Consider the following 12,272-nt stretch of genomic DNA (forward strand, 5'->3'; position numbering starts at 1 on the left):
TCCCCCCCCCCCTCCCCCCCCCCGTCTGAAAATGTTTGGTAGTGCCCACCCAACTGAAATTGCTTCCTACGGGCCTGCTATTTACTACATCTTTGATTTTTTTTTTTTTGGGGGGGGGGGGAGGGGGGGTATTTTGCTTTTCTAAATCATGATTGTAAAAGTGAAATGTAATTGAACCCTACGTGACCACATAACATCTTTTAATGTTCGCTTTCATGTCTCGAGGTTGCGTTAGCTGCAGCTCTCTGGGAAAGGAAATTCGGACAGACATACCAGAAAGCTACATATCTACCCATTGTTAAAACGTTCGATTTGCAGTCTCTCTTTTATCACAAGTTTTGGATAATATTGCATTACGTATAATGGATCGCATCATATGCATTCTCCCAAAGGCTGGTTTCCGTTCCAGGAATTACATATTTTACTCCTATTCTTGTTACTTCGTTTACCTTTAAGCTTCAAATGGTCCTCTAGAGGCTTGAAATGTCACCGTCTCAATAACTGTAAAATAGTTCAGTAATTCGTTATTTTAATGCGTATAAATCGAAGATTTTTAAAAATGAGTAGATCCAGAACAAAGAGGAAAAAACGGCTATTAAAATCATTAAAGAAAACAAAACAAGAAAATTTAGTAAATCTCTCTCTGGTGAAAATTGAAGTAGTCTGTTTCAGACTGTATACTCCAAAGTTCCAAGTCGATTAATGGTATCACTGGAATAATCTTCTCAAGCCGTGAAAACAGTATTGTATTTTAAAATAAAATCGATTTCATTTTGCACATGGATCACTGGGTCATTTAAAGGATTAAAAGCCTGACAAAGAAATATCAGGCAATACACATGGACAAGCTGCATTGTGAAATTAACTTAGTCATAACTGGACTTAGTTTGTACAAAGGTTTTCTATACACAGCCTCTATCCCTAGCAGGATAAGGGCTCCCATCGGGACACGGGTTATTTGTCCCCAGTGATGGAAAATGGCTTCTCTTTTCACGCAGGAAGGGGATGGAATGATAGTAAAAGCAGGATGGATATTTAGACAAAGTAAGCACCATAACAACAATGCAACAATAAGCATGTTACTTTATTAATCTCATAAGATCAAGAAATTAGGATTTAAAAAGTTTTTCTCCTTGAAATAATGGATTCTAAAATAAATAATTTTCCAATTGAGACAATTTTTTGAAAATAAACTTGGGATTATTTCGCGTGTTTAATCCATTGTTAAAATCAGCATTACGAAACAACTGACCAAGAAAGTTTAAATCGATAATTTTTAAAACTTTTCTTTTGTTAAATTACAGGACTCGAGAGAATTAAAGAGCTAATTCGAACGGTCATTGCTGACCTGTAAACATACGACTTTTTCTGACATAATGCTTGGGTACATAAAATCAAAATCTGCCCCAAAACTTACAAAAATTTCGTTGCCCAAACGTAAATTATATTCATAAGGCAAACCATATTATGTGAATGAGTTTATTTTCTGATTTTCGCATTTGTAGAGGCCTTTTTTCGGAAATGGAAGAAAAGTTGGATCGTCGTCTGCTCGGGGGGAGCCGTGAGGGTGTTCAAAAATAAACGATCCCCACGTCCTCAAAAATCATACGATCTCAAAATGGACTGTATCGTCATCAAAACTGGGCGTCAGGTTTGTTTCAAAAAGATACACCAATTTAATTCACGTTGAGCGTTTTGGGGGTTGTCTTCAAAGTTTGAAAGACCCACAACTGTTTCAGTACCTCCATCGCCAGGAACGTTACTTTAATTCTGTGTCCATATACCTTCACATTAGCATTAAAAGTTCTTTTTTTGTTTTTGTTTTGTTTTTTAAACTTCTAGATACAATCTCTCTATGTAATCAGTTCATATTATTGTTTACTTGCAGTGCCAATACCTTCTCCCACCAAACGGGATAGACTCATCAGCTCTCATAGAAATCGTTTTGACCGGTGATAGGGCCATTAAACTTTGCGCAAATGACGCGGAAACGGCAAGGTGAGTCTCAAAATCGTGTTCCAACCATTTTCATCAACAATTAACATGTACAATGTATTATATACGAAAGCCTATTAGGATCAAACTACGGTAAAAAATTTTTTTAAAGGCGTTATAACGCCTTTTTATAGGGCGTTATAACGCGAAAAAAGGCGTAATAACGCCTTTTTTAAAAGGCGTTATTACGCCTTTTTTAAAAGGCGTTATTACGCCTTTCTAAAAGGCATTAATATGCCTTTCCAAAAGGCGTTATCATGCCTTTTGAAGAGCCATTATTATGTCTTTGACAGGCCCGTGCTTTTGAGGTGGGGGGGGGGGGGGCAGTCTCCCATAAAATTGACAAGCAAACAAAAAACACCCCCCTCCCGAAAAAAATAAACTGCCTAAACTTGAGAGGAATCTTTTTCTAACTTTTCGGTAAAACTTTTTTAAATGCAATGACTTGCCCCAGTTTAACCATACTGCAACAAAATGTTAAGGGACCAAGCAATCAATAAATGAATTTTTATATTTAAACTATAGCAAGACTATTCTCCCAAAATATATGAAAGACTGAACCAAAGCCATCTTTATTTATGCAATATTTAGATTATAGTTTTAATATTATAAATTATAGTATTTTCTATATTCCTGCACATCTCGCAGACAGCTGTTTCCATGCGTATTAAGAAAAGTCAACATTCTACTTTTGAAAATCCATGATACAGGCAGAGCCAGTTTTGGGCTTTGCAAGCGATGTATTAAAAATTCATGTCAAAGGAGATGGGCGAACATAGCGTGCAGAAAGCCTATTGCTTCAGAAATATAAAAATCATGTTCAGTTTGTGAATTTAATATTTAGAGTAAAGTTATCATTATTGAAATTTATGAAATTGTGATAAACAAAACTTTTCTGAGGAAAATTTTCTCGGCAAAATTTATTCTTTTATTAAAAAAATTATAATGTGGTATTCGTGGGGTTCGAACCCTAGCAATAAAAATACTGAAGTATCATTTTCTTTCGAGACTAGCACGCCAACCAATAGACTACACAAGTCCTGATGAATCATATTTGTGGTATGACCCTTGACTTAATGGACTTCTAGTATTTCTCGAAAAGATGCGAATGTTATGTCATAAAAGTATATTTTTAAGGTAAAGTGGGTCATTGCTCCATATTTTGGTAACCAAAAAATGTATATTTTAATGTAAACTTTAAGGATTAACTTTCGAAAAGGTGGAGCGAAGACCCACTCATATCGAAAAATAGTGTTATAGTATGAGAAAATGACTCTTTTTGCCCGCTTTAGTGTGTGTCTAATATTTACAGGCAAATAATTTCAATCTTTGAGGGATTTTTGCAAATTGTAGAGATTTTACATAAAGTATATTTTAATGTTAGAGGAAATATCAAGGAAAATTTTGATATAATTGAAATTTATAATTTTTCATCTTCATGTTTGTCACACTATAGGCTTATCGCTCGTCATGTTCACCCATCTCCTTTGAAATATTTTTCTCTCCTCTTGGGAAAAAACAGGCAAACTATTTGCATAGGTATAATGAGCAATAAGCCTTCAACCAAATTTCTGAAATCCATGCACCTTGGAAGAGGTGTCTGGCATCAGAGAAGGACTAAGGTGGTTTAAAACTGAAAATATTTTACACATTTAAAATTTTTTTTCCCTGGAAATCTAATTATAATCAGCCCCCAGGGTGGGCTAAGTAAGTCATGTATTGAAAAATAAGAGGCGTAATAACGCCTTTTGGAAAGGCGTACTAACGCCTTTTGGAAAGGCGCAATAACGCCTTTTGGAAAGGCGTATTAACGTCTTTTAGAAAGGGGTAATAACGCCTTTTGGAAAGGCGTAATAACGCCTTTTAAAAAGGCGTAATTACGCCTTTTTTCGCGTTATAACGCCTTGTAGAAAGACGTAATCACGCCTTTATTTGCGTTATTACGCCTTTTTCCGCGTTATTACGCCTTTTGAAAAGGCGTTATAACGCCTTTTAATTTTTTTTTTCCACCGTAGTTTGATCCTTATAGGCTTTCGTAATTATGAATCCCAATTTCGTTCATTCAAGCAAATTCTTTCCATGCCAGTAGCTGGCAACCCAATCATGATATGCGCGGATCTAGAGGGGGGGTTGTCGGGGGGTCCGGACCCCCCTGGAATTTGCAGAGTTATTAAATGTATATACTAAACCAACTAAAAGTGACCTTGGACACCCCCCCTCCCTTCGAAAACGCCGATCTGTATATAGTTGGTACGAAATTAAAAGTCATAGGTATGAAGCTATAGAAGTCAATGACTAACCCCCCCCCCCCCCCTTCAACGTTTGGAAAAGGAGTTTACGGGTTTTTGTTTTTTCTTTTGCGCTTGTCAAGAATTTTCTATGTTGGAATTTTTATTTATTTGGACTGGGGTGGACACCCCTAGAAAAATTCCTGGATCTGCGCCTGCATGACACCCCTTTTGAGGGGGGGGGGGGGGGGGCTTCATGCATTCTATATGAATATTCTGGCATGTAACCTAAGAATAAAAAAAAAATCCCCTCCCCCCCCCCTTCAGTTGCCAAGGCACCATTGTTTAACATGAATTTAGGACTGGTAAGGAACTAGATATGCTACAAAGTGAACACAACCTGCGGCTCACCACCAGTGTCTGATATACTGAGTTATTGTACATTGTCTTGTTATTGAATCAATGTCAGTGATGGATAATTGATGTTTAACTAAATAACATACAATTAAAGATTTCACTGACATTCAAAAAAGTTTCCTCCCTTCTATTTACCTTTCTGATTCACTGTAAATGCATTCATATACAATTTTGCAAACTCAATGGTTAGTGGCTGCATGTAATAGATCAATATTTATATCTATTTATGTAGGATGTGGCTGAGCGCATTAACAAAGGCTCACTCTGGTAAAGATCTACCAACACCACGTTGGGAACGGCGAAACTTAAACAAAGAAGAAGTCCTTAATTTAGAATATCAAAGGTCTATATTTTTATTACAACTTATTTCACTTTGTTGAATTTCCTCATAAGGAATTTTAAATAATCTTAAGTCCGTATCATATATTTCAGTTGCTGGTACTCATGCTGTAGGAATAATCAAGTGGACGATTTTTGACGATGGCCAAATCACAACTGTGCAATACTGCTAGTCTCCAGGAAATTGTTCATGACTTTTTTTTTCGCTACTTTATGTGAAATGTATATTAATATATTAGTCATTTACAAAGAAAAGATTTTTCAATGCATGTTTTGATAAACCTAATTTGATCCATTTTCATATTTGAGTGCTTTGCTTTCAGAAACTATCTTTAAAGGGGGTTTTTATATGTTTTCCATTCATTAGTCTTTCAGAAATATTAAACCTGAAGTCATTTTGATGTAGTTCTTTATTCCTGTCAAGAAAAGCCTGCCATTTTGGCTAATTGTTGTGTTTGTCTAGAGCTAGCACATCCTGGACAGGAATGTAGTGTTTCATGGATAAATAAATCACAGTCCAAACAGAAAATCTGCTCACAATTGTCACATACATATACCTACAAATAAAAAGATATTATTAAGTTGCATTTTTTTTTCATCCTGTTTTTCATAAACTGATCAAATAAGATTTTCAGGTGTACTTTAATACCTTGCACATTATTACGTTTAATACTAAGGAAGTTGGCAATTATATTACAACTTACTTTTGTTATTAAAGGGGCAGGGGGAGCCAGATTTTTAAATCAATATGAAGTGCATCCTGTATAAAAATATTTTTATGCAAGATTTCTATTTTAAATAAAACGAGAGAAAAGAAGGCCAACATCAAATACTCAAACACTGAGTCCATGCCCCTTTAAAATAAGCCTCTATAATTTCATTCTTTCTAGCCACATTATTATACACTGAACTTACATTAAGTTCCTGAACAGCTGATTGACAAGAGAAGCATATCCTACAAAATAAAAATTACGCTTCAGTATTTCCAGTACATGTATTTCAGCAACCAAGGTCTCCAAAATAATCAATCTTTTAAAGAACTCGACCCACAATATGCCTTATATGGCCTAGCAAATATGAAAAAATTAAAGAGGGCTTTAGAATAAATGTTTTTGGTAATTCGCACCCTAGAACATTGACACATTTCACACGTGTAACAATTTCGTCGAAACCGGATGTTAATGATGTCAAACTAAATTCTAAACCTCACCATGGTTCGAGGTTTTCCGGGAAAATGCCAAAAATTGCACAGTTAATCGTGATTTACACATAGGGCACATTCGTTACGGCAAAATATTAAAACAGAAAAGTAACAATCACTATTCGAGAAATGTTTTCCAATGAAAATATTTAACCGTAACGAGTGTGCTCGTGTTGAAAAAAGAAAAAAATCATTGCGTGTGAAAGAACTATCATGGCCACAAACTGTATTTCCTCGTGTTTTACACAAATTTAAAGCATCCATTCAAAAGGGGTATTATATTTATTGGGTAAGTGGACAACACACTTCTATCCCACATGTAAAAAAATTGTTATATGATGCGCCGATAAGCACATCTGACGATTAGAACATGTGATGATTTCTAAAATGCAATAAAAATGTCGATTTTTCGACAGTTTTTTTTTTCAAAGACGAGGCCACAGGCAAGAACAATTGTCATACTTACCATCTGTATAAATACCACAAATACAAATGTACATGCCCATTATTATCGTTGGTCCTGCTTGTGGCAAATACGAAATTTGACTTTATAAATATCAGTTTATTTTGAAACCTTCAAGAATCAATAGTTGTTGATAATCAATCCTTAATGGGTGCTTCATATTACACTTAGGATCCATAGATAACACACAAGGTGATAGAGAAACACTCGATTGTTTGTTTCATGTGCAGACAATTAAGTGGAAAAGAATCTATAAATTTACATTTTCTGAAATCGAAATTGGAAAAAAAAAACATTATGATCATGTATGTTGTACGTGACGTTACTCATTATATACGTCATTTGTGACGTCATAAAAGATGTAGTCATTGTGGTTTTGCTAAATTAAAAAACTTTTCTATTTCTTTTATGGACCTAGCTTGCTGTTGTTTTGTTAAATGTATGAATTAGAAAGAGGAAAAAATATCTTTAAAATAAATCATTACAAATTTTAACATTGAGATTTTCTGTAAACTGGATCCAAAATAGAACTCATATGCGGGTGCGTAAAACGCACGTCTTTGACGAATCCCCGTGTGGAAACAAACATACAAAATTTGTATAAACATGTAGTCGCAATCAATCTTTATTTTTGTACCTATATGCCAATCAAATAATTCTTATGCACATGCATATAAAAGCGTGAAAAGTAATTTTCATCCTTTTTCAAAGGAAGGATACTTGTCTGGTTTCTGACTACCGGTAAATAAAATATTCAAAGTATATTTGCTCGTATATCTTTTATTTACATCGACAGTATTTGTTCTGATACACGTATTTTCGTTTATGCGACATACTTCAAATGTGTTTTCAGAAGCAAAATGCATATTTCAAATATATGTCCCTATGGAAATGGACATTACTATAAATATTCAGGTATACGGGGCATCGTTTTTTTTTAAAGAGGTGGGAGTGGGTGTCATCAAGAAAAATGAATGACATGACGAGCAAAAAAAAATGTCATACACTTTGACAAGAAAAAAGAAAAGGGGAATTGATAGATGTATGTTTAAAAAAAATCATAATTATTCAATCGTGATCGAGTACATTAATGTCAATAACGAGTAAAATCTGTAGATCTATGGTAATTACCGCAGTCTTATGTATTAATTGTTTAATTACCACAGTCTTATGTATAAATTGTTCTTATCAAGTTTTATTGACCAGTAGAACCCTCGTTACAAATGACTGTACACTGATTAACATTTAAACACAATATACATGACCGTAGGAAGTTAGGAACGGGGGAATATGCCAATTTATATATTACTATAGAAAACCTAGCTACTATATGTTTGTGCCCCCTTAATAAAAACGTCTGATGACTTTTTTTGGCTCTTTAAGGAATTTTTGGTAGTTGATAGTGCCCCCCCCAACTGAAAATGTATGGCTGTGCCCCCCCCCCCCCCTCCAACTGAAATAGCTTCCTACGGGCCTGATATACATAGGATGGCTTAATTTTCAGGCACGTAGTATTCGAAAGGGGGCATTTTTCTTAGAAGAGTCTTTCATTCGAAATCCTATTTTTTATTTATTTGTTTATTTTTTTTTTGGCAGTATGATTGAGGCATTTCAGTAAAATAAAAAAAAAAAAATATTAGAGTCAACGATGGGTCCATGGATTTTTTCAAAGGGGGTTGGAAGGTGTGGGGGAACTATACCCACTCAAAAAAATCCGACTGAAATTTTTTTGACAAAGGAAAACAGTTTTAACGCGAAAAACCTAATCGGGGTGGGGGGTGGGTGGATAGTTGGACACTTCTCATTGGCAAGCAGTCTTTATATATATGTACGTTTCTTCTGACCAAATGCAGATCCTTTGGGGTGGGGTGGGAATGGGGGGAGGGGTGGCAAGTTATTTTTTTTCTTACTTTACATTTAACTACTCTGAAATCTTAACTCCCACTGAATCCGCTACTGAGATTGGTTGTTTCTCACCACACAGTGAGAAGGGGTGGGATGACATTAAATCATAAGTGCATTACATATGCATGCAATTTTATCAGCATTAATTTGAAGTATGGGATTTATTTAGAGCTACAATTCATGACTATATGATTAACTAGGCATCGGGAGAGATTATGTGTTTGTCAACTCAAATGTATAGTCAGCGCAATGTAGAATATGTATAAAGACAACCCCTGAAATATGTTCCCGAACACATGTCTGCAAGTTATTTACAGCTATTTTTGCTGCAGCGAAATAGAAGTTAGAGTATGTCTTTGTGTTTTAAAAATATTACACCTCCCCTTCCCACCTTGCATCTGCCATAATTGTTCAACACAGAAATATTCCCTATTACAGGTTTTATCCTCTTCTCTAATTCTGCCTGTAGTAGGGTCTTGTTCATGTAAAATCAATCTAGCGCCGAGTAAGTAAAATGTTCTTGCCTGTACATGTATTTCAATTACTATCTTGACATGTATATTTATAAGCTTTGGTTTACGTACGCAGCACTGCTCTATTTGTAAACATAAAAATCATAACGTGAAAATGAAATAGAAAGTAGTGAATGTTATAGTAACATAGAAGAAAGCATATTAAATTAATTATATTTTATAGATCTATCGATAATGATATGTTTTGAGAAAAAAGGAAACATCACTTATCTCTACAACCCGGCACGAATCACCAATTTATTTATTTTTTAAATAAATACACTATCCATGAGGTTGAGTTGCGGCCGAATCTCCCGCACGCGTATGAAAGTTTGGTTTGCAATATAGATCAGAATTTATCTAAATGCCACATGTACTCTCTTTGTAAAAAAAAAAACATTCAAAATGAGTATAAGCACAAATTTCTATCTTTATTAATTTCTTGCAGTAAAGATATATTTTGAACAACATATCAGGTAATACTTATTATATACTCTGTTTATTCTTAGGTGGGGAATTTACTGGTACATGTATACATATTTATATAAAATGAACATCTTATATATTCATAAATTGATTATGATGTTGATAAGATAAATGTCTATTCCCAATTATTTAATTTCAAGTCCTGTGTTCATATATCGGTACATTATAATTCGATAGTCATTTCTATCGCCTTTTGACGTGACGTTACATTACAAAAAATGACGTTCCTATTGTATTTTTCCATCAAAACATTGCCATACTGCAAGATCTCCTTTTAAAAAAGTATAGAAGATATCGAAAAAAGAAAAACGCTTATGAAAAGCTTAAAGTCTACACTATCTATCATAAAAACCACGTTAATTTTTGGAATGAGGCCATTTTTGATGGTTCGTGGATTTTGCTCTTTATATGAAAGAAAGATTACATGAAAGTATTAAAATTATAAACATGGAGCAAATAGAAGTTTCGAATGATTAATTCAGTTCATGTACAGTACATTAAACTTACACGTCTGATCCAATCTGAGCTACAGGAATTTCACGGAATTGTTCTAATGGAAACAGGTGATGATATGAACGAGCCAGGTGTGGGGCTGACACCAGAGTTAGGCCTGAAATTTCAACAAAATCACTGACTTAAAATGTATAGATAAGTCTAAGTTAGGCCTGGAATTTCAACCAAATCACAGACTTAAGGGGAAGAAGGACCTTGAGCTGAAAAAATGTTTGTCATTCAATTCTTTTCATATTTTGAATATTTCTAATTAAGTATGTCCCACATATCTTAAAGCAGTTATATCTTTAGGTTTCTTACCTTATTTTAGAGATATTGATTGACCAATACTATGCATGTCCTACAGTATCTAAATGAAGTTTTAATTCTCCATGTTTCTGGACTCATTACCCTGTCCATATTGGGATTTTTTAACCATATATAAAAAAATATGGAAGTGGGGCCAAAATAAAAAATACCTTTGTTTCCCCTAACGCGACCGACCCACTTAAATCGTGCCGACTGAAAAGTTTTTTTGATAAGATTATTCAAATATTTTTTTTTATTGTTTATCAACTCTATAAAATACAATTTCATTTTTCTATTGTTTATCAACTTTATAAAATACAATTTCATTAAAATTCATATTTTATCAGAACGGCAGCTTTTGTTCTACTCTCATTTGTGTGGCCACAGAAAGTTAGCTCATGTTATAAAACAACGGCGATTTATCAATCTTAATATATATCTTTAACTTATTAGAATCTTACACTCTTGAAACATTTCGTGAATTAAATATACCATGACTAAGGAGTGTTAAGATGGTATTTGCAAATGTGTCTTCTAAATTAACGTATGTAGTAAGCATGGCAAAGCCTGCCTCATGAGCAGATGAGGGGCCCACCTTGTGTATTGGATATCAATAAATTTCAATGCATTTCTTTCATTTCGATTTAATAAACACTTCATGTATGATTCTATTTTTACTATATAGGACCATAGGAGTTTGTAAATGTTTTTGTATAATTATTTCATCTTGATAAATGTAATTTAGATTTTCTTCATTTCTTTTATTTATGGGGTAAACTTCGTGACTGACTATAACATTAGATATATATATGAAACTTTAATCATTTTAGATATGGTTTGGTTGAATTAAATATTGTTTATACAGGTACACTCTTTCCAAATATAGTGTTGAAATTTTTTTTTTTAAATTGGCTTACAGTACGGCTTCCTGAGACATCCTGTGTATTTTTCTTTCGTTATAGGCCCTTGACAATAGGTTGTTTCTTTGCTTTAAATTACCTTTAAAAATTGTTGGGTCGACAACATTTGAACACCTGTCTGGTGGAGGGCTCCTAATTTTGACTTTTTTCTCAGTATTTATGGTCATTGATCATAAAGCATCAATAAGAATCTTTTTCGTGCCAACATCTACATGCATACTGCAACACTGCATGGATCTACGTTTTTACAGTCTCATTTGACTGACCAGTCTCCACGTCCCTCGTCGGGACCTGTGACTTACAATAAGCTCCTGAATTACGTTGTGACTCCAAAACGAAACACTAGAATTACTGCGCAACGCGAGGCCCTTTACATTTTGTTTGTGTAAGCACTCGAAGATGATACTAGGTTTGAAAAAAAATATACTTGGATGGCAGATGGTTGAGTATTTGAAAATCTTGTCTTTCTGTAAAAATTCGATTTCAATAAATTTACGCTGGCCTGAGATAAGTTCAAAATGAAATGAATAATATTTGTAAATTAATTTACCATACATGTTGCTTTTAAATTTCATTTGTATGATATTCGGTTTAAAAATCGGTTTCTTTTGTTCTTTCTTATTTATAAAGATTTTATTTAATTTTTCAGAATGTATTTTCAAAACTGCTGTCAGAAAAAAAATAATTTACCTACCTACCTACCCAACTTGAAATTTTAGGGTCAGGTTAGGGGAAACAAAGATATTTTTAATGATGGCCTGGACATGTATCTTTTAAAATATTTCAGAGTATGAATAGGGTTTAAAATTCGAAAAAGCAAGTTTCTTCTATCACACTGCATCTGGATAGGGAAAATTACATACTTTTTAAGACAACTTAAACAACAAAAAACGTAATTTACAAAAAATTCTATCATTCAATATTTTTAAATTTACGTTGAAATGCAAGTCCTTCAAATTACTGATTAACAGTACAAATTCCGAGTGGTGAAGCTGACCTCAATAT

The 12,272-nt window shown here is 33.9% G+C and overlaps 2 protein-coding genes across 3 annotated transcripts in view; one reads left to right on the top strand and one right to left on the bottom strand.

Annotated features, from left to right (window-relative positions):
* The first annotated feature begins 900 nt into the window (after nucleotides 1-900).
* On the top strand, nucleotides 901-5,566 carry LOC133205472 (pleckstrin homology domain-containing family B member 2-like). The gene is made up of 5 exons (XM_061341296.1): nucleotides 901-1,044; nucleotides 1,506-1,651; nucleotides 1,889-1,998; nucleotides 4,873-4,983; nucleotides 5,073-5,566. The coding sequence occupies exons 1-5, from the start codon at nucleotides 978-980 to the stop codon at nucleotides 5,116-5,118; spliced, it is 480 nt and encodes a 159-aa protein (XP_061197280.1). The 5' UTR covers nucleotides 901-977; the 3' UTR covers nucleotides 5,119-5,566.
* The window catches only part of LOC133205471 (general transcription factor IIH subunit 2-like), an 81,202-nt gene continuing 73,898 nt past the window's right edge, over nucleotides 4,969-12,272 (bottom strand). For both annotated transcript variants that reach the window (XM_061341294.1, XM_061341293.1), the window contains 3 exons: nucleotides 10,054-10,156; nucleotides 5,895-5,934; nucleotides 4,969-5,536 (listed from right to left, as the gene is read on the bottom strand). In XM_061341294.1, the coding sequence (XP_061197278.1) occupies nucleotides 5,399-5,536; nucleotides 5,895-5,934; nucleotides 10,054-10,156 (281 nt within the window). In that variant the 3' untranslated portion in view covers nucleotides 4,969-5,398. The remainder of the gene's footprint in view (nucleotides 5,537-5,894; nucleotides 5,935-10,053; nucleotides 10,157-12,272) is intronic.

This window comes from Saccostrea echinata, unplaced genomic scaffold (genome assembly GCF_033153115.1).
Source record: "Saccostrea echinata isolate AGI-Se365-2 ecotype Australia unplaced genomic scaffold, CSIRO_AGI_Sech_v1 ptg000054l, whole genome shotgun sequence".
In the NCBI taxonomy this organism is placed as follows: Eukaryota; Metazoa; Mollusca; class Bivalvia; order Ostreida; family Ostreidae; genus Saccostrea; species Saccostrea echinata.

What these genes read in the sequence shown, in the direction of transcription:
- LOC133205472 (XM_061341296.1), top strand. Translation starts at nt 978, where the DNA reads ATGGCTTCTCTTTTCACGCAGGAAGGGGATGGAATGATAGTAAAAGCA. An exon ending in TCATCAAAACTGGGCGTCAG is followed by an intron (nt 1,652 to 1,888) that starts GTTTGTTTCAAA and finishes GTTTACTTGCAG; the next exon opens with TGCCAATACCTTCTCCCACC. An exon ending in CTTAATTTAGAATATCAAAG is followed by an intron (nt 4,984 to 5,072) that starts GTCTATATTTTT and finishes CATATATTTCAG; the next exon opens with TTGCTGGTACTCATGCTGTA.